Raw genomic sequence first — 25,164 nt, forward strand, 5'->3', positions numbered from 1 at the left:
CTACACTACAAACACGATAGATCAAGACAATTGCAAAAGAAACGAAACTGAATTGCACATTCGTTTTATTTTGTGCTCACCGCATATAACACAGGATCTCCAAAACAGCACTTGAGGGATACCTACATAAATGCTATGTGTCCTTACTGGGGCTTTGATTCCAGCCTGTCCTGATTCCCTTATCGGTTATGCTGCTCTGAAGCTGGCACAGCAAAGTAGGGGATATTTGACAATAAGAGTTTGGTCATTTGAATGGATACCTTTGCCGAATGTTATGGCTTGCCAGTTTTCACAGCTCCTGATCATGCCGGCTATTACATGTTTGTAATATGGTCACTGCTGCAGACACTATGGAAGCTGTAATGTCATTCTGCTGAGCTTGTGATCACAGAAAAGATTGTTCATGTAGCCCAGCAACGCCCCTCCATGCTGGGTCCAGACCTAGGGACTGTTAACAGGCCGAGCTCAGTGACAGGCTGAACTTGACACAGTCAATGGGAGTTGTGGGAGTGCAGAATGGCACTGGATCAGGCCATTCGGTCCCACACAGGACTTTCCAGATGGACGCCTAAGACAACAGAGGCAAGTGGGGCTAGCAAGGCAAGCCATCCTCAGTAGTGTAACTCATCACTGTTATTGTTACTCTTGCCTCCTTTGGGGATTAAAAAAAAAACAGAGTTAGCATTCAGTTCCTTGGGCCAAGGATGGAATGTGTGCGTAAGAGCAGCAGGAAGGAATGGCCTGCAGTATAAACAATGACGCGCCAGTAACATCTGCTTTGAGAATTACCAGCCGGAGCAAGGGGGTTGAATCCTTTGGCAGCAGAAGAGCCTGATCACACACGGAGGCTGCAGATGGGTCAGGCCAGGAGAGGACAAGGAGTGTTCATTTAAACACTTCTATGGATACTAAGCTTCTCCTCAAAGGACAAGGAGAAGCTTAGTATCCATAGAAGTGTTTAAATGAACATCATGACCAGGGAACGTCCCACACCGAAGCTCAGATCCGAAAACCCTCAACATTTAGGGGATCTTTGAAACCTGCACTCACATCTGAGCTTGAATTTTACACGTTCCCCCACCTTTATATTGAGCCCTAATATGCCCAAACTAGGGGGCTGTTTGAAATCTGGCTCCTAATTTTCATGGGCCTATTTCCAGTTGCAACAGGACTGAAGATAAAATTGCACAAGCTTTGCTGTGCTGCATTCAGTCCTGCTCCTCTGGGGACTGCTTGGCCTTTCAACACAATGCAACCAATCCCATGTGCTGCCCGGTCTGGGGCTGCAAGTGAGACGATATAGTCCCCATCAGAAGAGGCACCGGCCTGCCCGTGGTGCTGCAGCAGGTCTTACGGTGGAAGCTAGGAGCATGGGAGACATTTGCTCACACGGGTCAGATCTCGTTCTTGTTGCTCAAACAGCTCCTCTGTGGCTGACCAATTACCTCCTACAAGGAGGAGTTCAGCAACACAAACTCTGCTGCCAGCAAGAAGATGTGCAGCCAAACAAAGATCCATCTCAGCCCTGCTCCTGCCAACAGAGGTTTGGCCATTCTTTCAATGGCAGCAGCATCAGACCCCAGGGCTTTTTTCAAAGCCCACCAAGCTATCATCTACCTCTAGGCATTCCCTTCCCTGAAGTCTTTCCAAGGTGAAAAGTAGCCCAAGTGTTTGCAAATCAGTTTTAAATCACAGTGAAATAATTTTCAAGGAAGCAAAGCTTTTAAACCTGTCCAGGAGTGATCTCTGGTGAAGCACAAATCCTTCCTGACCATTGGTGATGGGCCCTACCCTTCACCCCAAACCAGGCAGCCCCAGTCTGGGGACATCAACGCAGCTTCGGCTGATAATCCACATTGACTGATCTAGTCTATTCATATGACATATTAAATATTTTAATAGTTTATACAAACGAGAGATCAGTCCAAACCAAAGCTCCTCCAGACTTTAAGAATGGTCCCTATTACTGTCACAAGTTGAATCCAAATCCTAGATCCAAACACACCCAAACACTGGAGAATCATAGAATCATAGAATATCAGGGTTGGAAGGGACCCCTGAAAGTCATCTAGTCCAACCCCCTGCTCGAAGCAGGACCAATTCCCAGTTAAATCATCCCAGCCAGGGCTTTGTCAAGCCTGACCTTAAAAACCTCTAAGGAAGGAGATTCTACCACCTCCCTAGGTAACGCATTCCAGTGTTTCACCACCCTCTTAGTGAAAGTTTTTCCTAATATCCAATCTAAACCTCCCCCACTGCAACTTGAGACCATTACTCCTCGTTCTGTCATCTGCTACCATTGAGAACAGTCTAGAGCCATCCTCTTTGGAACCCCCTTTCAGGGAGTTGAAAGCAGCTATCAAATCCCCCCTCATTCTTCTCTTCTGCAGGCTAAACAATCCCAGCTCCCTCAGCCTCTCCTCATAAGTCATGTGTTCTAGACCCCTAATCATTTTTGTTGCCCTTCGCTGGACTCTCTCCAATTTATCCACATCCTTCTTGTAGTGTGGGGCCCAAAACTGGACACAGTACTCCAAATGAGGCCTCACCAATGTCGAATAGAGGGGAACGATCACGTCCCTCGATCTGCTCGCTATGCCCCAACTTATACATCCCAAAATGCCATTGGCCTTCTTGGCAACAAGGGCACACTGCTGACTCATATCCAGCTTCTCGTCCACTGTCACCCCAGGTCCTTTTCCGCAGAACTGCTGCCTAGCCATTCGGTCCCTAGTCTGTAGCGGTGCATTGGATTCTTCCATCCTAAGTGCAGGACCCTGCACTTATCCTTATTGAACCTCATCAGATTTCTTTTGGCCCAATCCTCCAATTTGTCTAGGTCTTTCTGTATCCTATCCCTGCCCTCCAGCGTATCTACCACTCCTCCCAGTTTAGTATCATCCGCAAATTTGCTGAGAGTGCAATCCACACCATCCTCCAGATCATTTATGAAGATATTGAACAAAACCGGCCCCAGGACCGACCCTTGGGGCACTCCACTTGATACCGGCTGCCAACTAGACATGGAGCCATTGATCACTACCCGTTGAGCCCGACAATCTAGCCAGCTTTCTACCCACCTTATAGTGCATTCATCCAGCCCATACTTCCTTAACTTGCTGACAAGAATACTGTGGGAGACCGTGTCAAAAGCTTTGCTAAAGTCAAGATACAATACATCCACTGCTTTCCCTTCATCCACAGAACCAGTAATCTCATCATAAAAGGAGAAGCTCAGATCCGGACCCTTCCCCATATTTGGGAGGCACAGGGGTGTTAGTTTGTTGCCATTCTAAAATCTTAGGGGCAGTGAAATCCTGGATCCCCCAATAAAGTAAACTAAAATTCAAACTACATCCTAAGGCTTTTTGTGTCGCAATAGAGGAATAAAATATTTACATTCAGAAAATACCACCTACCAAGAGGATAAACTTTAAGGAGAACTGAAGTCAACTGGCTCATTCAAGCTCCATATTGTTCATACTCGTGAAAAGCTGGAGTGAAACTCCCTCGCTTCAGGATTTTAGGAACACAGAGGAACCCTTCAAATGGGTTGTGGGGGACACAGAGCTGGTAAAGTCACTCCTCTCCCCCTTGAAGGGAGAGAGAGAGAGGAGAGAGGCACTGATGCCTGTTAATTATATGATTCTCTAATATTTGTTAACATTTACACAGTGTCTTTCATCTTCAAAGCATTTTACACACATTAAACTGCCATAAGAGTTTAGCGCCTGAGCCAGAAAAGTCCATTGGGAGCTGCAAGGGCTCAGCACCTCCCAGGATCGGCAGAACAGAAATGCACTGATCAAATAATTTTAAATATGTGGATTATGCATCTTAAAGTCAGTTGGTGTCCAGTGAGCACAGCTATACTTCTTTACAAAGCTGTCTCATTAGCCATTAGAGCTCTCCGATGAAATTTGTGTAGGCTTAAGAACCATGCATATGGCTAATGCATTTTAAAGCTTATTTAAAATACTTTCTACCTGCCAGGACTTGAATTAGGCCCCGAGAGGTCTTTGATTCCTCCTGCAGCCATAATTACCCAAACCAGATCAGGCAGCTGGATTCCTTACATTGCAGTAGGCTCCAGCACTCGGAAACGACAGCGTTCGCAAACCATTTTTCGCTTACAGCTCTTAAAAATGGTTTCAGGAGAACCTGCTTTGCTGGCTTCTGCTGCCCAGCTTAGACAGGGCAGAACTTTTTTTTTTTTTTATCATGATTATTGAAAACCATCACCAGGAGCAGCCGAAGTAACCAGGTTCCTGAAACCCTTTCAGACTGAGAGTGAGAAAGCAATTTCAGGACATGGTCAATTTCGCCCCTGTGGGCAAGGCCTTAGTCTAAATCACTTGAGGGCAGCAGAGGAAAGGGAAACCCGGGGGGAGGAGGTGGAATGAGCTCAGGTCCTGGAACCAATTTTAGAACCAAAATTAAGTCTAGGTTCAGATCAGTTGTTTTAAAACTTTTCTGTTCACCCCACCTCCCAGGCCAGAATCTTGGATCATCTTTGCCTCGGCTTTCTTTCTCCTCCACAGCCAAATTCTTGCTAAATCTCAATCACTGCTTCCTTAACATCGGCCCTTTTTCATTAACCCAGCTGCTGCAGCACTCACCCCAAGCTGAATCCCCCTGCCTTTGAACACAATCATCTTCTCCTCCTTAGTCTGTCCCAAAAACTGCTGCTAAAGTCATCTTCCTGCCCTCCACCCACATTCCACCTGCTTCAGTCCAGGCCCCCCATCTTGAATCTTTCCCATCTCTTGCCACATCGAATCTAGGCTCCTTGTACTCACCAATCTCGCCCCCCACCCATAGGCGCTGACTCCGGGGGTGCTCTGGGGCTGAAGCACCCACGGGGAAAAACTGGTGGGTGCTCTGCACCCACCAGCAGCTCCCCAACCCGCCCCCCCCACCCCAGCTCACCTCTGCCTCCTCCCCTGAGTGGGCCGCCACATCCTGCTTCCTCCCCCCTCCCCCTCCCAGCACTTGCACTGCGAAACACCTGTTTCTCAAGGCAAGCGCTGGGAGGGAGGGGCGAGGAGGAGGAACGCAGCACGCTGGGGGAAGACGCAGGGCTGGGGCGCGGATTCGGGGAGGGGGCGTGAGCACTCACTTTCATTGGCGCTTTTGCCCCCACCTATCTCTCACTGCTTGCAGGTCCCCTTCCTTCTGCTCCTTTTCCCACCCGCAGATTCACCTCTGCATTCATGCCGCCCCTATGCCTGGGGCACACTCTGGCTATCAAGTATCAGGGGGTAGCCGTGATAGTCCATATCCACAAAAGCAACAAGGAGTCTGGTGGCACCTTAAAGACTAACAGATTTATTTGAGCATAAGCTTTTGTGGGTAAAAACCCCACTTCTTCAGATGCATGGAGTGAAAATTACAGACGCAGACATAAATATACTGGCACATGAAGAGAAGGGAGTTACCTCGCAAATGGAGACCCACTGCTGACAGGGCCAATTCGATCAGGGTGGATGGTGTCCACTCCCAACAGTGGACGAGGAGGTGTCAATTCCAGGAGAGGCAAAGCTGCTTTTGTAAAGAGCCAGCCATTCCCAGTCCCTATTCAAGCCCAAATTAATGGTGTTAAATCTGCAAATGAATTTTAGTTCTGCGGTTTCTCTCTGAAGTTTTTTTGTTCAAGCACAGCGACTTTCAAACCTGTTCTAGAACGTCCAGGACTCTGGCTACGTTTACGAGAGCGTCTCTCTTTACCACTCTTGCCAATGCTGGTGTAACGACGGTGCCGACAGCTGTAGTAGAGACTAGCTGCCAGTGGTTTTATCACCCGGATCAGGTCTGCAAGACACGGTGGTTAAAACACCAGGGATTCTCATTATTGCTACCTGCAATGGAACTGAACCCGTGGTGGCAACAGAGGGAACTTTTAGGGGTACAGGGGCAGTAAAGACAAAATTTCCCTCTTCTCAGTGGCCTACTGGCCTCTCTCCTCCTTCAGATCCCGCCTAGAAACCCATTTCTTCCAGCTATCCTTCCTCCCTTCTCCTCTTCATCACTGATAACCTCCTCCCCCCTCCTGATAGGGCCTTGTCTTCAGTGTAGCTTGTCTTATTTAGATTATAAGGGCAGGCCACATGTCTTTCTCTGTGTGTAAAGTGCCGTGTAAAGTTCCTGTGCTATATAAAGTGACCTGAATAGAAAAAAAATGTCTGTCTTGTCCCCTTGTTTGCTTCTTTGCGACATGTAAAGACAAGCTGGACTTGTTTTTTCTGTCTTAACTTCTGCCTGAGAAATATTAGAATTGACCACTCCTGGTTTTGCTAGACCTAGATCTCAGCTGTGCAAGTCAGCTTTCTCAGCCCTTAGATGTCGGGGCAGCGGGATGCATATTTAGCAAAGAGAGCGTTACTCCCAGCTCTTCATTGAGGTCTTTTAAAGACAGCACCAGAATTTCGAAGGCAGAAAATCAGCAGAAAAAGAAACCGGTTTAACACTTATACACACATACACCTTTCCAGGTCTTCTTTATCCATCATAAAAAATCCAAAAGAGCACAAACTTCCAGCATTTTCCCTTTGCAGATCACTTAACAATAGCACATTTCCAAGTATTCCATCACACTTTACACTTGTCCATAGCCAGATTTGAATCCAGATTGTTATGGTGGCATCCCCTCAAACAGCCAGGATGGGAAAGATCAGGAGCTTCCTCTCCACAGCTTTCATTCTCCTTTGCAATTCAGTTTGCACTTCACTTTGCTAGTCATGTAAGCGGCAGTGAGGAGGCAGCAGGCTACGGTGAAGAAGCACAGGGCAGAGAAATTGCGAGTCTGGTTACCGTGCAGACTGGTGTAGATCTCCCTCCTTGACTCATAGTCCAGAGCCACCGCCTGCACCTGGGCTAGGGTGCACAGCACCAGAAACACGTGGAAGATCTGATGCCCCTGCCCAAAGAAATGACATTTCCCCGGAAACCATTTCTCTGGATAAGGGTACGAGAAGAAAAAAGCACCGATAAGGAAAAACAGCACCTGGCATTTGTGGTATAAAAGGGCTGGATCTGCCTGCTCGGAGGGCTGAACAGTGTAGAGCCGGTGAATTACTGGGCTAATGTCTAGAGCATACGCCAGGCCCAAGGGCATTTCCTGACACACCCTGCTCAGATGGCGGGGAAGCTGATGGTATCTATATTTAGCATAACAGGAACCTGCACACGATAACCAAGCTAGCAAAGCAGCCCCCGGCATGTAAAACCCCATGATCCTTGCATGCCAGTCTGGCTCAATGGCATAGTAGTAATGCACCAAGGCACTGCTGTACTGGTAAATGGCTACTCCCACATAGTCCATGAAAAAGAAGCTATAATGCCAGACCTCTGATTTGGCTTGGAGGAGGTGAGCCAGGGTGCTGAAGGTTAGGTAGGTGATAGAAGCAATGGCAATGATGAACAGGGGATGGGCATGAGGATCGCTCACAAAATCCACCGTCTGGGAAAGACGCTGGAACCTCAACAGCAGGATTAGTGCAGCCACGAGGTGAGTCCAGACGTTGACAGCTTCGTTGTGCGGCTGGAAAAGCGTCAAGAAGTAATACTTCCAGGTCCGGTTGAGGGGTCTGTAGCCGGTGTGAATGTAGGGTTTCCAGAAGACCTTAGGCACATCTGAGGTACCCACGGTGCAGGGAGGCGAGGGGAATGCCGTTTCCAGCAGCCTGGGGACCTGCCAAAGCTGCTGCACATTAATGAAAAGGCGAGTAAGTTTTTCCAGGACAATGGTTGCCATGACAAGGAGACCAGTACACTCAATTGCTGTCAAGCAAGCGAACCTTCATGAAGAGAAGAAAGGAAAGTTTAGTTAGTTTTAAAAGCAACATTACTGGGGATCAACATGTAGGGTTCATTTGTTTGTTTTTAAATCTTGGCAGATCTGCTTATCAGAGATAATGGTCTCCCGACATTTACAATAAATGAAGAATGAAAAGTAGCATGGAGGGTTTTTTTGATTTGGGTTTAAACACTATTATTTGTATTACAGCAGGGCTTAGAGGTCACAAGCAAGTTTGACCCCATTGGAGCAGGGGTAACAAAACACAAATACTCTAAACACATCATTTAGATTCCCTAACACATTCTGTGGGAGCAAACTGTTATGTAGTTGCATTCTACTCAGAAACTACTGTCCCTGAAGAGACAAAAACCAAACTTCTGGGCTCCTTTTACCACATTCACACTGGCCTTGGAAGTGTATTAAGAAGACCCTGTTCTAGGCTAGAACGTTCTTGTTTTTTTTAAAATATGTTTACCCTAACTCTATTTGCTAAAGCCTTGTTTAAACACAAAGTTCAAACCCCATTCCAGGCTCTGTGCAACTGGGCGCTTTAGATTAACTCTTACATTTCAGACATGAACCCTGTCAAGGTTCCTTCCCCACTCTGAACGCTAGTGTACAGATGTGGGGACCTGCATGAAAACCTCCTAAGCTTACTTTTACCAGCTTAGGTTAAAACTTCCCCAAGGTACAAACTATTTTACCCTTTGCCCTTGGACTTTTGCTGCCACCACCAAACATCTAACACCGGTATTATTATTATTAGGAAAGAGTTCATCTGGAAACGTCTTTCCCCCCAAAATCCTCCCAAATCTTACCCCCTTTTTCTGGGGAAGGTTTCATAAAAATCCTCACCAATTTGCATAGGTGACCACAGACCCAAACCCTTGGATCTTAAGAACAATGAAAAGAGCATTCAGTTTCTTAAAAGAAGAATTTTAATAGAAGAAAAAGTAAAAAAGAATCATCTCTGTAAAATCAGGATGGTAAATACCTTACAGGGTAATCAGATTCAAAACATAGAGAATCCCTCTAGGCAAAACCTTAAGTTACAAAAAGACACAAAAACAGGAATATCCTTTCCATTCAGCACAGCTTATTTTATCAGCCATTTAAACAAACGGAATCTAACGCATATCTTGCTAGATTACTTACTAAGTTCTAAGACTCCATTCCTGTGCTGTCCCCAGCAAAAGTATCACACAGACAGACCCAGACCCTTTGTTTCTCCCCCCCCTCCAGCTTTGAAAGTATCTTGTCTCCTCATTGGTCATTGTGGTCAGATGCCAGCAAGGTTATCCTAGCTTATTAACCCTTTACAGGTGAAAGGGTTTTTCCTCTGGCCAGGAGGGATTTTAAAGGTGTTTACCCTTCCCTTTATATTTATGACAAAGCCATTGGAACAGCTCAGGGTACAGCTACACTGTGATAAAAAACACACAGCACCGAATCTCCCAGCCCAATAGGGTTGCCAACTTTGGTTGGATGAATTCCTGGAGTTTTCATCACATGACATTATCTATAATTAAAGATTAATCCCCTGAGACTTCAGGACAATCCTGGAGGGCTGGCAACCCTAAACCCAGGACAGCTGACTAAAAACTGCAGTATAGACATTTGGGCTCTTGCTGGACCCCTGGCTCTAAGACCCTCCTCACTCTTGGGGGTCTCAGAGCCTAGGCTTGAGCCTGAACATCTACACTGCAATTTTATAGCCTCTCAGCCTGAGCCCTGTCAGCTGACCTGGGCCAGCTGTGGCCATGACACAGGTCTTTTGTCACAGGGTAAATGTACCCTTAGACAAGGTTAGGGGCATTATTTATTATTAATTATTATTATTAACGACCTGCTATCATTACCTCTATATCAAAATAGACAGAGCAGATACATGCCCCCCCCCCGTGCTGATATCTGAAGATGAACCACACGCATTCAGACAAAAAGATTGCTTAGTGCTCTGCTTCTACACTGCATCCCTTTCCCCCACTGTCTGTCTAGAAGATTATTTAGATTGTAAAATCCTTGATGCAAGGACTGTTATTCTAGGTTTGTACAGCAATTAGCACAATGAGATCCAACTCGTGGTTGGGACCACTAGAACACACTGTGATATTGAAAAAAATAGGCTTGAGGACAAAATAATATTTCCTGCTCTGTGCAGCTCTGATTAGTGCTGAAATCACATTATATAAAAGAATTCCAGGGTACGAGACAGAAAACTCTTTGGGAGGCAGCCTCCAAACTGCTCCTGCCACCCTCCTCTCCTCCTGATGGGAATCACCAGAATGGGGAGGGTGACAATGGAAAGTAATCACCAACTTCTTCTACACTCCAACTAATCCTCAACAAAAAGAACAGAAACCATCCTGATCCCTGCTGGGGAAGGCATGGGCAAGAAGGCAGCTGCACACGTGGTTCCTGACTCAAACACATTGTTGGTCACATACATTAAGTGATAGAAAATCTTCCATGGTTTGGTAAAAACCTCAAGCCTCGTCTGCACTGAGAATATGTCCTGATTCCTGCTGTCAGCATAGCTGCACACCAGTGCAAACCCCAGGTGGAGACAAGGAAAGCCACGATTTGCATGGGCGGTGCTTATCCAGCTCCGAGCTATATTGGTGGATGGGTGGTTGGTTCATCAATTGTTGGAATTGGAGCAAATGCCCAGTAAAGCTAAGGCCCCAGTTTGCTACATTTTAGGAGACACTGCTCCAGAATCTACAAGGCAATAGAGAAATATGCATTTGAAGCAGTGGTAAGCTTGCTAGGCATAAGCAGACTAAGTATTTACTTAGGCCCCCAGCAGCTCAAGAGTTCCCTGATTTAGCATTACACCCAAAGTACCCTTAACGTGGACTTGTTACCACAAGTGTATGAGTATGTGTTGGTATATTTTTTGGTTTGTGGAAATAATGCACATAGTATTTTTAGTGGGGGTGGTGAAAAGGGACCCAAAAATATTCCTGTAGGTTAGCACCACCTCTGATTCAGAGTCTTAACAGTAGCAAGGAAATATATCATTCACAGAGTGACCTTCCATGTGGCCAAACAAAACAGAAAACAGAAAACAGCTTAAATCAGGCAGCCCCGAGACTGGTTTGAGCAGCACTAATCTTTCACTAGTGAACTTCCTTACAACATAGTGGGAGCAAAGAAACAATAAGGGCCCTGTACAGTACCTAGGAAAATACTAGTCTCATTTACACTCTGAATCAAGAACATCTACGTACCTAACTAGATTTTAACAGTGCTGCACCAAATACCCAGGCATCTCCAGTGCCATAAACTAACTCTCCCACAAGGTATCCCTGACTCATGTTGAGTAGCACTTACATCGGAAGTCTCATAGAGTGCTACTTAATGTAAAGTTTGCAGCATCTGGCCCTAAATGTTTACATGTGTATTTGCTTGTGTACAAACGTAAACATCCTGTTAAAAGCATAAATAAAATTTGGTATATTTTAAATGTCAGTCACTATGTGACAGGTTTCAGAGGAACAGCCGTGTTAGTCTGTATTCGCAAAAAGAAAAGGAGTACTTGTGGCACCTTAGAGACTAACCAATTTATTTGAGCATGAGCTTTCGTGAGCCACAGCTCTGGTTTCTTTTACACTGGGGCAGGATCAGCAAAACTCACTTCAATTGCTGGATTAAACTCAGTGTGCCCTGTAGGGATCAATTTCACCTCAATTGAATTTTTATCTTATTTCTCAAAGTTCTGAAAAACTTTCCTCAGACAGGCAGAAACTGATCCAAAACAGAGCTGTGATTTTTTTGGACTTGGTTGCTGGGACTGCATCAGCAGGACCCAGCTATGTACAGGTAGCAGATTCCCCTAAAGCTCAAGGACCAAATTCTGCCAGTGTAAATCCAGGATAGCTCCACTCAAGTCAATAGGCATTCAGCCACATAACTGAGAGCAAACTCTAGCCTCCAGATACCAGGGTCCCTTGATGTGCCATATATTAGGGGCCCCCAAAAGGCTCAGGGTACTAGGGTTTCTGAGAATTTCCTAATATTAGGATCTATAGGATTAGGGTCCCCCCAGGAGTATGCAGTACCAGGGCTCCCCATCAGTCTCCAGGTACCCGAGAGATCTGTAGCTATTAGGGTTTCCACTCAGGGTACCCCATTTTCTAGTGCCCTAAGTTTTTAAGTATTGGGGTCCCCTGCAGATTCCTGCCGTGAAGGATGCCCCAGGGTGTCCCCTAGAGATCCTTGGTATTAGGCTTAAAGGCTATGGGGATCTCAGAGGTTCGTAGTGTTAGGGAAGTACCCAGTATACTGGCTCCCCAAGCAAACAAGGATCTCAGAGGTGCCCGGCGCAAGGGAATACCTAGGCTACTCCTAGTTCTCAGGGGTCCCCAGAATCGTGCGCTCCTGGCACCCCCAAACAGCTCAGTCCCTCCCTTGTCCCGCTCAGGTACCTGCGAAGCTCGAATTCCCTCGGCCCCTGTCCGATGCTCCTGGCTCTGCCCCACCCTGGTCCCAGTGGCACCTGGGAGACAGAGGGGAGGGAGGCGATACCCAGTCCGGCCGGGCCGCCCCTCTGCAGCGGCCGTCATCTGCTTCCCTGCCCCACCCAGCTGGCAGGGACGCCTGCGCCGCTGCAACCCAGGGGCCGAGGAGCTGCAGCGAGGGAGCTGCGCCATCTGGAGGCCGCGGAGACCTGCCGCTGGGGCAGCCTGCTGCGGGGGGCGCAATGGGGCAGCAAAGAGAGGGAGATGGCGGGAGCTGAGGGTGGAGGGGGGGGTTGCGGGGAAGAGCCGACCCCTGCAGCTCTCCCTTTTCCTGCTCGGACATTAATTTCCCTAAGAAGTTATTTTAAAACCAGCAGCTTTAATCCCAGCCTCAGGGTGACCCTGTCCAAAATCTGCCTTGATCGGGCGTGGGGGATTAGGGGCATTTCTAGAATTCAGAGTATTTACATTTTGCAGGATGGGGAGAGGATTTAAGATCCTTGAACTTTCCCCTCTGCCCATGGCTAGCAGCTCCATCAGCCTGTATTTTCTGCATGAAAACGAAAAAACAATGAGGGGTCCTTGTGGCACCTTAGAGACTAACAAATTTATTTGGGCATAAACTTTCCGGGCTAGAACCCACTTCATCGGATGCATGGAGTGGAAATTACAGTAGCAGGTATAAATACACAGCACATGAAAAGATGGCAGTTGCCTTACCAAGTGGGATGTCAGTCTAAGGAGACAATTCAATTAACAGTAGGAGAGCAAGGCAGGAAAAATCCTACTGTTAACTGAATTATTTCATTAGACTGACCTCCCACTTGGTAAGGCAACTCCCAACTTTTCATGTGCTGTGTATTTATACCTTCTACTGTATTTTCCACTCCATGCATCCGATGAAGTGGGTTCTAGCCCGGAAAGTTTATGCCCAAATAAATTTGTTAGTCTCTAAGGTGCCATAAGGACCCCTCATTGTTTTTCCTGATACAGACTAACACGGCTACCCCTCTAAAACATGAAAACGAAGTGACCATTGCATTATTACTGCTTAGGTCGCTCTATTGACACCTCTTTGTTTTCAAGCAGGCAGCTCCAAAGTCTAGTGAGGGGCACCTGCCTTCCACATGAACACACACTTCTCACACCCTCTCCAATGGCAACCCGTCTGAATCCTTCTGAAAACCTTGGCAATCTTCCCACATTTCCCAGCCCAGCTGAGCTATCATGTTACAGTGGTGGCTTTTCTGGAGCCCAGTATGTTGTGCAAACTCTTTTCACTGGGTTTTAAAATATTTATTGATTCAAATATATGACCATTATCTTTACATGGCGATCAACATCCAATCACACTGGTGTAGCTTCAGATCAAGATTTAAATAGGCCCATTCCCAGGGACACCTGCCTTTCTGCACCGGTTCCTCAATAAAATATAGCTCTATGATGTGAATCTCAGTGTAGCACTTTCCTGCAAATTCCCTGCTGTTTTCATGACACAGTGCTATTTGTACCCATATTACCAGGCATTCCATCTATAAAATAGGCTCAGTAATATCACACAAGTGGGTTGTGAGGTTTAACTCACTAATGTTAGAGAAGAAACTTCAGGTGACACAGGAGTTGACAAAGGTTCTTCTATTGTTTTGTCTTCTGATTCTTCGTGGTTTGGTGTCAGTTTTATCGAACAGGAGACAGGGATCAGTGCAATATCAGACTGCTGTATCTCTGATCTGAATTCATCCCCAAATGGCCTCTCAGCTCTCCTTATTTCAGACCATTTCATCTCGATACCCAACCTGTTTCTGCCATGAAAAACACTTTAGTGACTATTGACATTTGTCAGTATCTGCAAGATCAGGGCGTTAGAAGTACCCAGTGCATTTGGGTACCATTAAAAACCATTAATAAAACACAAGACCTTCAAAATAAACGCAGGTCATGGAGGATGTGAAAAGTGACCCACAGAGAATCTTTAAAAATTTGGCTTGTGCATCTTTTTTTGCTTCTTTATGATGGATAAAGAGCTGAGTTTCTGTTTCTTGACTTTGGAAGTATCAGGAAAGTCAAGTCTGGTCTTCTCTGGGGTTGGCAGAAAATGTATTTCATGCCTCAGAGGATGTGTATTTTACACTGAAACACCTTAACTTACCTTGAAGGGTTGGGAGTTAAATAGGTGTTATGTTTGAAAAAAATGCTTTAAAAGTATGATTAAAAATTCCTTCCCTTCTCATTTGCTCAGCTTTCACTCTCTAGACTTATAATTTCACCAGATCTCCAATCATACAAGATTCACCCAGTGCAGACAGAACCTGGATTTCTATTTCTATTAGGAAAAAACTCCTTCTAGGTCTTCTTTATACATCATAAAGAGGCAAAACAAGATACAACCCCCTTTTTCCCCCCTTCACAAGTCACCTTTAAAATAATCTAAAAGTCAGTCAAAAGCCAGTCTAGACAGGTAATTCTTACATTCTGACCTGAAGCTTGCCAAATGCAGGCTCTAGGGCAGTGATTCTCAAGCTTTCCAGGCTACTGTATCCCTTTCAGTAGTCTTTGTCTTACGTACCCCCAAGTTTAACCTCACTTAAAAACTACTTGCTTACAAAATCAGACCTAAAAATACAAAAGTGTCCCAGCACACTATTACTGAAAAATTGCTTTCCAATTGTTACCATATAGTCATAAATCAATTGGAATATAAATATTGTACTTACATTTCAGTGTATAGAGAGCAGTATAAACAAGTCATAGTCTGTACCAAATTTTAGTTTGTACTGATTTTGCCAGTGCTTTTTATAAACTAGGCAAATATCTAGATGAGTTGATGTACCCCCTGGAAGATCTCTGGTTGAGAACCACTGCTCTAGGGAAATGGCCAAAAAAAGGTTCCTGCAATATCCTCAATGAAGAATACTCAGCCATCTGTCCTTGAGCGGTAGGAACAATAGCAAGTATGTCAAAGCCATTTATAAAGGAACACAGATCTTTCCAACTGGATTGCAGACCATTTGGGGCTCTCTAAATCATAGCTAGAGCCCCTATGTAATCCATGATTCGGTGGCTATGGAATTCACCCCTTGACGCACAATTGTGCTCCAGAATCTGAACTTGCATTTTAAAAAAAATTGTCTTTGTAGCACTCATTATTGCAAACATAACCCTGAAAACTTGAACAGAATAAAGGCTTATCTACATAGGGAAATAGGCTGCAGTAGCTATTTTGTACTACCTCCCCATGTGGATGCTTATTCTGCAGTGAGTGCCTTTATATAGTTTAGCTTAAATCACTTTGCAAGTGCAATAAGCTAAATATGCAGAAATCACTCAGTGTGGAATAAGGGCTTGTCTACACTACGCAGCTTTTAGCAACAAGGCTGTGTCAACGCTTGTCAGGCTTGTCACTGAAAGTCAGCGTGTGCGAATGCTCTCTGTCGATATTTTGTCGGCACTTTTGCTGACAAAATACTTCCAGCCCCGCCAGCGACGTTAGCTTTGTCGGCAGGAGAGCACTCCTGCCGACAAAGCCACGTTCACACTGCCACTTATGTCGGCAAAACTTTTTATCTTTCGCAGGGGGGCTTTTTTAAGTACCCATGAAAGACAAAAGTTTTGTTGACAACGTTGCAGTTTAGACAAGCCTGTCTAAGAGCGTATACGTTTGGAACTAGTGTGGAATAACTATCATGTTTTAAATTCACATCCTACCTTATTTTGCAATAGCTTCTCCGTGTAGACAAGCCCTAGGGCCTATATCAATGCAGTGACATCTTCCAGTCTGCAGATAACTTGTAACAATACCTGAAAGAGGTGTGAACTGGCCTGTTCATCTGAAATGAGTTAACTCTAAAACATAAAGATGACATAGCAAAAACATCCAGCTACTGTGTTTATTCTGCAATCCCAAATTGTCATCCATACCAGTGAAGGCGTCAACCCCAAATATCCCCTACTCAGATGCCAAACGTCTAGCGTCCCCTGACAATCTCTATGATGTAGTTGGACATCATCACTGCAAAAATCTGTGGTATATTGAAAACTGAAAATATGAGGGCAGCATAAAAAAAAATGGGATTTTATAATACTGGCTATATTAATTTTCATAGTTAATCCAATAAAAACCATATCACAGCCTTGTTTCACAGCCTTTTCCCACTTTCCAAGCCACAATTCTTCTAATATGGACCCAAGAATTATTATATAGCTTTGTAGTTTCATAGATGTTAAGGCCAGAAGAGAGCATTAAATCATCTAGCATAACCTCCTGTATACTAGAGGCAATTAATTTTCAGTTACACCTGTAATAAGCCCAGTAACTTGGGTTTGGCTAAAGCATATCTTGCAGACAGGCAGCATCTTGAGCTGAAGACATCAAGAGATGGAGAAGGCACCTTCCCTTTGTAATTGGTTCCCATGGTCAGTCACCCTCACTGTGAATTCTAACTTGAATTTGTCTGTTTTAACAAAGCCTGGTGCTCTTTACAGGCTGTCCAGCCTTTCACTTTTTCCAGATGTCTATTCCCTTTCTCTTGCCTCATCTTATCTGTTCCATCCTATCTCTCCCTGTAATCCATTACTTCACTTTTCCCCTCACTTGCTGTGTCATCCTTGCAATTCCTGGGTCCCTCCTTCCTCAAATTCCTTTATTACCCTTCTTTTAAGACCCTTTTCTTCCACCAGTCTCCTTCTTCAAAAAGATGGAAGGAGACTAGTTCAGCCATATCCCCTTTGTGTCGTTCCTTTTGGATATAACAGGATCTGGGTTAGGCATGACCAGATCTTTAGACAGGGCTCCAGGGCCCATCAACCTACTACAGGAATAATGTCAAGGTTTTAGTGGGTGGTGCTCTTCTTCACAGCATGGCACTAGGGTGCTGACAGGGCTGGGCTTTTTCCCTAGGTGAGACAAAATCAATGTGATGAATACTTTGGGAGCCTCTGACTTTTTTCACAGGAATGGTTTAAATGCAGCACCGTGTATTTCAGGAGAGATGCACTGGACTGGTAGTTGCCAAATCTATGGTTCATTTCTGATTGGCACTGCTGTGTGATCTCAGAAAAGTCACTTTGCCTCTGCTTCTGTCCTGTCTCCCTTTGTATTCTTAGTTTTTCCCTCATTGATGGAGTAGCACCCCACGATACTTGGACTAAATATGCAGAATAGATTCTTGATCTGATCAGATCTGTCATTACACAGGTAGCAGCTAGGAGGAGCCCCAGTCACGGACCAGGGTCTCACTGTTCTAGATACTGTATGAACACCAAATAAAAACACTCCACATGGTATGTAAGAACCTGCAGAAACAAGGTTTCCATATTAACAGCCCCCAGAAAACTGGAGGAACAGCTTGGAATTCAGGTCAGCAATTTAAAAACCCTAGAAGCCTGGCTCAGCCATCACACCATCCTCAGGACATCAGATGCCCTGGGACTTTTATTGCCATGAAGTGGAGCTGGATTGTGAAGTAACTGTTGCAATAAGAGCAACAAATTAAACGGTGTCCAATTTTGAGCCCTCAGAGCCGTTTTAGCAGTGCTGACCATCCCAAATTCTAGCTGAAGTCAGTGGGAGCTGTTAGTGCTCAGTGCCTCTGGAAGTCAGGCATTAGCTGTCTCATGTTTGGTACCTTGCCTCTTACAAGCTTCAGTGGTAAGTGTATATGGTGTCAAGCCATTCAATGGGTACTCCTGTATTTAGCTAGAAAAGTTCTCTGGGACAGATTATAACACAAGCCTGAGTAACAGGGCTCACTAAGAATGAATCCTACCTATGTCTAGGTTGGAGACTTTATGGTCATATAGCTACTTACATGGGCAATTTGCAGTTATTTCTTTTCCTCATAATTAGCAGTATACATTCATAAGTGTCTACAAGACTCCTTCTAGAGTCTTTCACTTTGGAAGGAAAGCTACTGAGTTGAGTAACATTAAGTGAAATAATGGCCTGTCTCCAGTTAGACTCGCATGAATTGAGTTAAATAGGGACAACATATGATAACAGTAATTAAGGAAGTAGAGTTTTGGGGGACTATTTTGTAATGACGATGGGAGTTGGGTTCCTCTCTCTCCCTTAAGCTCTAACTACTGTTTGAGTTAGAATAAGCTATTTTTTGCTCACAAAGTGTAGCTCCTCTTAATTGATAATAGGTGTAGATTGCACTGTACCACAGTTGATGTACATGGAAAGTACTGGAAGTCTTGATAATATGCCCATTTTTAAATTTAAACCTCTGTCTGTCATTTGATTAGGGAAGTGCAAGAACTGCATCAAGTTTGAAGTCACTTTCCCCTGAAGTCTCTCCAAAAAGCTGCATGGTGACACTTGGATTGCTCACTTAGTGTTTCCAGAAAAAGTTGTTTTTAAACATACCACATGACTTATCTGACTTGTTAACAAGGATTTATTTGTTGAAGTGTCAACATCCCGAGGGAGGTGGTTCTGAATTGTTTAAACAAGAACCGTAACAGCTGACAACTGCTGAGGTGCCACAACAAAGCTCTTATTGTAAGATTAAAACAATGAAGACTGCTCTAGGGAAAAAGGATGCTATACAGTATATCCAGTAGCTGGGTGTAAGAAAGAGTGCTGCTTCAGGCTTTTCTTTCTAATGTTAAAGACAGTCTGTTTTAGACACAGTCATCTATAAAAGTTGGATTTTTTAAAATGTATTGTCATATTAGTTCCAGAAATAATTCACTTGTGATAATAGCACTGTGCAGCTTTATTAAGTCACTCAGTTACAGTAGTATCTTATAAGACTGGGACAGTCAGATTTTGAAGTGTAACAGATATTCAGCATGGAATAGTATACTACATATTCCTTTCACAAACATGTCTTACAGAGCTTATACAGTACTAGCCATCAGCCCAGTAGCAAGCTCACTGGAGTAGAAAAGGATGCAACAAGATAGCTACACTGGAAAGACAACACTTTAGAAAAAGTGAAACATGTAAGATCTCCCCTTTAGTCCCCAAAGCAAGTGTACAGTTTGGATCTAACTATACAGCTCTACATCAGTTTTCTAGAAATTCAACAAAAAAACCCACTGGCCAATACAGTCTTTGGATATTTAGGGGAGGGGGAGAGTCATTTTCCAGAATGAAGGTCAGTCAGTTTCGTTCTCACCAGGTTCTTTGCCTTCTTTGTTCTTTCGTACTTCTTCAATATGCTTGTCCTGAAGAAAGGAAAGGTGATTGAGCAATTAGTTGTTTGAATTAGTCTACTAAAGAAACCAAGACTCTAAGTTTGTAGCAGCACTCAGGTCTACACTTCAGCTGCCAAATCTTCTGATTCCACCTTCACACCTGATCCCCAAATGACAGGGTGAATTGTAGCATACGCCACTGAAAGTTTTGAAGATCAGTGACTTCTTACTTCCTTTTTTAAAGTGCATGAAAATTCCCTCCAGTCCCTCTTCCCAAGAGAATTACTATACATCTTTTGGGGATTTAATAAGATATATAATCCTCTTTAGTGTGGAGACTGACCAAAAGATACCCCCAGACCTCCAGATATCTAATTAGAGAATTACCCCACTCTGCCATTAGTAGGTTATGTTTAGCTGGTGAGCATAGAAAAGAACATACAAGAGTTCTTCCCAAGTGGGAATTAGAACTCGACACCTACTTTCTCCCTCAAGCGCTCCAGTTTAGCAGCCATTTGTGCCTCTCTGTTTTCTTTGTTAGCTTCCATTTTGTGGGTCAGCTTCTCTTCTGCCATTTTGCTGAAGTTATTATTTTCTTCAATTGCTTTCTGAAGCACTTCTTTTTCATGCTCTCGTTTCTCAGCTAATTGCTTCAAGACTTCTGCTTCATGAGACTAACAAGATAGACCACGTATGTTTAGACACAAGACAGATGAACTATATAGCAAGGTACCTAATTTGTCTACATTGGAGACAACATTTTCTACTGCCGATTTCATTTGTGACTGTAGTCTTAACACCTGATGTGTTAAGACTATCCCCAATGCCTTCCTTCTCTACTTGCCCAGATTCCATCATAGTTGAGTACACAAGAAAATAAGTTCTTGCAGTTAAGTATAAGAATCTAGTAAACTAGATAGCTTCTGAAAGAAAAAGGGTACATTGCTGCCAAGTTTTCTGGATGATTCTATCCTCCTCCAGTCACCGTACGTCTTAACATGAAGCCATGGACACTAGAGACTATGCAACTCAGATATTACGTTTATGTTAAAAAGCCTTCACATTTGTGGCCCTCCTATTTATAATAATTAGGAATTTGAAGCCATGTCTCAACAGCAGGTGCCATGTCTAGTCCAACTTTCAACCATGGACTTTGTATTAGGAGTGTTTCGGAGATTTACCAATAGCCAGATTTTTCTGGGAGGAGTCCAAGACTTTCCCCATGAAGTAAGAGGTAGGAGGAAGAATTAGAAGGAAGACAACCTTTCAGTAAACTTTAGGAGATCACAGAGCAGCAGTCTCTCTCCCTATTGTATGTCCCACCACCCCCATGTTTGGGGCAACCTCCTGAAGGGTCACTTTGGGAATGAAGTTCAGGTCTTGCAGATACATTTAATACAACTGAGTAAGAGCTTTAGAAATTCTACTGCAAGCCATTTAACAAGCAAACAAACAATCTCCTGCTCTTTTGCAGCGCTATGCTAGCATGTGAGTAGCTAGCTGGTTGTCCAAACTAACAAGTGCCTATATTAAGACTAAAAGAAAAGGAGTACTTGTGGCACCTTAGAGACTAACCAATTTATTTGAGCATAAGCTTTCGTGAGCTTCATCCGATGAAGTGAGCTGTAGCTCACGAAAGCTTATGCTCAAATAAATTGGTTAGTCTCTAAGGTGCCACAAGTACTCCTTTTCTTTTTGCAAATACAGACTAACACGGCTGTTACTCTGAAACCTATATTAAGACTGAAAGTCCTGCAATATTAGATTTATCAGAAAGGGGTTTTTGTTGGTTTTTTTAAAAGTGAGCTTTACCTGACTGGCCTTTTAAGCTACTGTTACTTTGGATTTACCTTACGTCTCTCTTCTGCAGCTTCCAACTTTTTCTGAATTTCTTCCAGTGAAAGATCCTTCTTCTTTGGAGGGGAGAGGGGAAATTCTGGGACTGCTTCTTTTGAAGGAGGACTAAGTATCAGCTCAAATGCCTGCCCAGATGCACGCTTTTCCAGCTCCTTCACCTGAATATCTAAGAGAATGACAAGACACATCGGTACTTGGAGCCAACCTAAGTGTTGACTTTGGTTCATTACACAGGATTCTTAGACTTAGATAGATAACACAGCTGTTTAATGAAGACAGAGTTTAAAATGAGCAGATTAGCCTATTTAAAGCAGCCGCATAAGCCAACAATACATTTGTTTCTTAAGTCACATAGCCACAACAGTATCTGTGCATCTTTACACATTAATTTATCCTCAACATCCTAGTTAGATAGGCAAGTATCCCCACTTTATAGATGGGGAACTAAAGGACCAAGATTAAATAACTTGCCCAAGGTCCCACAGAAAGCTGTGGTAAAGCCAGGCATTGAACCCTGGTCTTCCAACACCCTTTAGCCAGCAGGCCAGCCTTTCTTCCAGAACTTCAGACTATGTTTCTCAGGACAGAGCACAAATGGCTTCTAAACTCCTGCAGAACTGACTTTGTCTGCTTATAGGATTTAGGGCATCACATGCACATTTTATAGTCACTTTCATCAACCATACCAGATGGCTTTCAGTTAATCTAATGCTATCTGTTAGCAGACAAAGCTTTGTGTGTTTTCACATGCATTTAATTTAAAGTTTTCTAACCCCTGCATTAAGAGACAGTAAAATAGTACTTTGCTTACTGCTTATTTAACATCAAAATTAGGGTAGTGAAGGAACTTCCCATTTATTCAAAACATTTACAAGTTATTGAGAAGATACAATACAGGAATATTCCATAAAGTGTTCTTAACACATTACATACCAGAAGAAGCCATGACTAAGAAGGCAGACACCAGAAATGTGCTCTGGAAAGACTCCAATCAGTGGAACCCCTAAGTAATTAATAAATAGTCATTAATTCTTTGAGTAGACAACCATAAGAGTTAAAAAAAATTGTTTTACACAGCAGAATGCAACACCAATCAAAAATCACTGTGTGTTACAATAAGAGAATACTGAAGAGGCATTAATTACTACAACAGGATGACCTTGCGGTCCCTTCTAACCCTATGATTTAAGAGTTTGTGGCCAATCTAGGCAGTTGGAGAAGTTTCTGCTATTCCAGTGCCTCTAGGCCCAGTTGATCCGAATATTTTCAGACCTTGTTTGCACTTCTAAATTGCAAGTGCCACAAAGTAAGTGTTTAGTCCAATAATTTCTCTGTCCCCACAAAGGGCTACTAATCCTGCTTTTTTCCACCAAAGATTAAGTCATTTCATAAACTGAGGAAAGTAACAGATTTTACATTTCAGGGGTGGCACTATAGTCCAAAGGAAGTAGATTCAGGACTGCAGCCTATTCCAAGTTTCAGAGAATTGCAGTGACAATTTAGGCTTAGTCAACACCATATTTAAGACTACAATGAGACAACTAGTCATTAGACAGCTGTCTCTCAAGATACTTTAAGTTTGGTTGTTCTTGTGCGAATAGGATCAAATTTCCCTTGTTTTTACGCTATGACTGATACCCATCTACTGAAGAGACACCAAGCCACATTATACAGCATGCTCGGAGCATAACCATTTTGTAACACTTAGCTCTTAGGGTCATTTTCCACCCATAGATCTCAAAGCACTTTACAAAGGTGAACAGTATCATTATCAGTTTCAGAGTAGCAGCCGTGTTAGTCCGTATTCGCATCATTATCCCCATTTTAATGGGGAAGTGGAGGCACAGAGGGGGAACTGACTTACCCAAGGACCCAGCAGTGCAGTAACAGAGCCAGGAATAGAAAACTCAGATTTGAGTTCCAGTCCTGCATTCTATCCAGAGGATCCAATGGATACAGGCCAGCTACAAGTGCCTCCATTTACTCATGTACAAAAATGGGTACAGTCCCACTGATGTTGACTGTTTAGAATGGTTATTTAGAAGCCATTAGATGAAAAGCACTACATGGTACTCTGCACTTTTAAAGATAGACAGTTGAGCCATTTTCCTTAATGCCAGATTATGACAGCCTCACTAAAATAAGAGCAGAGATCATTGCAAAACCACAAAAGCATGACTGATAGTTGAGGTAAGCGACAGCTATGAACAGCTGGATTGTTAAATAGCAAAGATTAGAACCAGAACAATAGCTACAGAGGGGCAAGGACTGTAAGCCTGGAATAGTAGGGAGGGGCGCCCCCTTTGGAGGCAGAACAGACGGATGGGGCTCTGGAAGAGTAATGGTAGAACAGTCTGGCTATTGTGGGTAAGCGGGGCTGTGGGGGGCAGAGTGAAGAGCTGACCCCCCAGGTAGAGTAATCTCCAGACAGTGCATGGGATCAGGCTATAGCTCGTGGGGCGGGGCTAGGACCGGCTCCCTAATTGGCCCAATCGAGATGCCCACTCAGAAGCGAGCTCTCTTGAAGCCCCTCCCTCGGCACGCGCGTTTCGAACAGCACCGAATTCAAACCGCTGGAGAGCGCGCGCAGGGGCTAAGGGGAGGGGGCGGCGCTAACTGTAACATCCGGGCACCTGGGTACCCCCTCCCCAGCCACCCCTCCCGCCCGTTTCACCTGACACGGGCCCCCGCCTTTCGCGCGCCAAAGCTCCTCAGGCGGCAGCCCCTTCCTCCGGGAAGCCTCCCCCGGCTCGGCCCCTGCCCTGCGAGCCGGATTCGGTCCCTTCCGCGCCCCTCACCTCGCAGCGAGGCGGCCCCGCTCAGGCCTCGAGGGCGGCCGAGCTGGCTGGGCACCGCCCCCTTCCCCGCGAACAATGCCGGGGCCCTGTCAGAGGAGGGAGGGGATCGGGGACAACCGCCGCTGCCTGAGCCCACCCCTCTCCCCCTCCGTCGGGAACCGCCCCGGGCCCCCCGCCCACACGGCGGCGGGGACAATGGAGCCCCAGGCGGAGGGAGGGGACGCGCCCCGCCCCGTCCCCCAGCTCATTGTCTCCCGCAGCCCTGTCCTCTTTGTCAGCCCCGCTCCCTCTGCGCCGCGGCACCGCTGTGGGGGACCGGCCGCTCCCTTCACCCGGGGAAAGCGCGGAGCCGCCGCCGCCTCCTCGCCCTCGCCCCAAAGCGGCCGCGGTCCCTGACGGAGGCTGACCAATTCCGCGCTGTGGCGAACACAGAGCCCCCCGCATTAACCCCGACCATCCCCTCCAGCGCCGATCCGCACCGAGGTGGGGGGGCCCCTCCCGCGACCGCCGCCCACGGGCACCCTCCCTCGCGGGCACCGACCCGCTGCTTCCCCGCGCCTCTGCTAGGCGCCCTCTGTTCTGTCTCCCCCTCCCCCGCACCTCGCTCCGCTCGCCCACCTGCTCCGTCCGCGCGGCTGGCCACACTCAGCGCTTAACCGACCAGCTGCTCACAAAAGCGCCAAACAATGGCACGTGACCAGCCCCGCCCCGCCCCCATTGGCCGAGAGCGGCGGCACGTGTCGCCCAGCGGGGGGGGAGGGGGCTCGCGTGCCCCCTTCGCCTGGTGCATCGTGGGAGCTGTAGTCCACAAAACAGGGCGTGGGGGCCAGTGCGGGAGGGCCGGGGCCGGACCCGGGGCGGGTGAAGGTGCTGGGGACAGCAGGGGCTGGGGGCAGGAGGCCAGGGTCTGCCCCCGCTCGGCTCCTCCACGCGCTGCGGCACGCGCCCCCCGCCTCGGCCTCACCGTCCCCACGTGTGAAATGGGGATAACGGGACTCCCTTTGTCTCCTGCTCCCAGCCCTGCCTCTGCCTGGGCTAACGCTGTGCCAAGGCTCCGTCCCTCCCAGCGCCCCCCGAAACCCACTTGCCCCGGGAGGATCCCAAA

General features: G+C 45.7%; 2 protein-coding genes across 4 annotated transcripts; both read right to left on the bottom strand.

The window, feature by feature from the left end:
• Nucleotides 1-5,307: 5,307 nt before the first annotated feature.
• On the bottom strand, nucleotides 5,308-12,381 carry PAQR7 (progestin and adipoQ receptor family member 7). Of its 2 annotated transcripts, XM_048825982.2 has the most exons (3): nucleotides 12,229-12,381; nucleotides 10,246-10,519; nucleotides 5,308-7,796 (listed from the first exon to the last, which is right to left on the bottom strand). In XM_048825982.2, coding segments are annotated over exons 2-3 (1,104 nt in total). In that variant the 5' UTR covers nucleotides 10,248-10,519; nucleotides 12,229-12,381; the 3' UTR covers nucleotides 5,308-6,694. The 2 variants fall into 2 exon arrangements, with proteins under 2 accessions (XP_048681939.2, XP_048681940.1); XM_048825983.2 differs by lacking the exon at nucleotides 10,246-10,519 and having other exon boundaries at nucleotides 12,229-12,380.
• Nucleotides 12,382-18,962: 6,581 nt separating this feature from the next.
• STMN1 (stathmin 1) lies at nucleotides 18,963-24,783 on the bottom strand. Of its 2 annotated transcripts, none has more exons than XM_048825990.2 (5): nucleotides 24,678-24,783; nucleotides 22,195-22,264; nucleotides 21,255-21,427; nucleotides 19,887-20,078; nucleotides 18,963-19,434 (listed from the first exon to the last, which is right to left on the bottom strand). In XM_048825990.2, exons 2-5 carry the CDS (start codon nucleotides 22,205-22,207, stop codon nucleotides 19,366-19,368), a joined length of 447 nt encoding a protein of 148 aa, XP_048681947.1. In that variant the 5' UTR covers nucleotides 22,208-22,264; nucleotides 24,678-24,783; the 3' UTR covers nucleotides 18,963-19,365. The 2 variants fall into 2 exon arrangements, with proteins under 2 accessions (XP_048681947.1, XP_048681948.1); XM_048825991.2 differs by having other exon boundaries at nucleotides 24,660-24,726.
• Nucleotides 24,784-25,164: the final 381 nt, after the last annotated feature.

Source organism: Caretta caretta, chromosome 19 (genome assembly GCF_965140235.1).
Source record: "Caretta caretta isolate rCarCar2 chromosome 19, rCarCar1.hap1, whole genome shotgun sequence".
NCBI classification, from domain to species: domain Eukaryota; kingdom Metazoa; phylum Chordata; order Testudines; family Cheloniidae; genus Caretta; species Caretta caretta.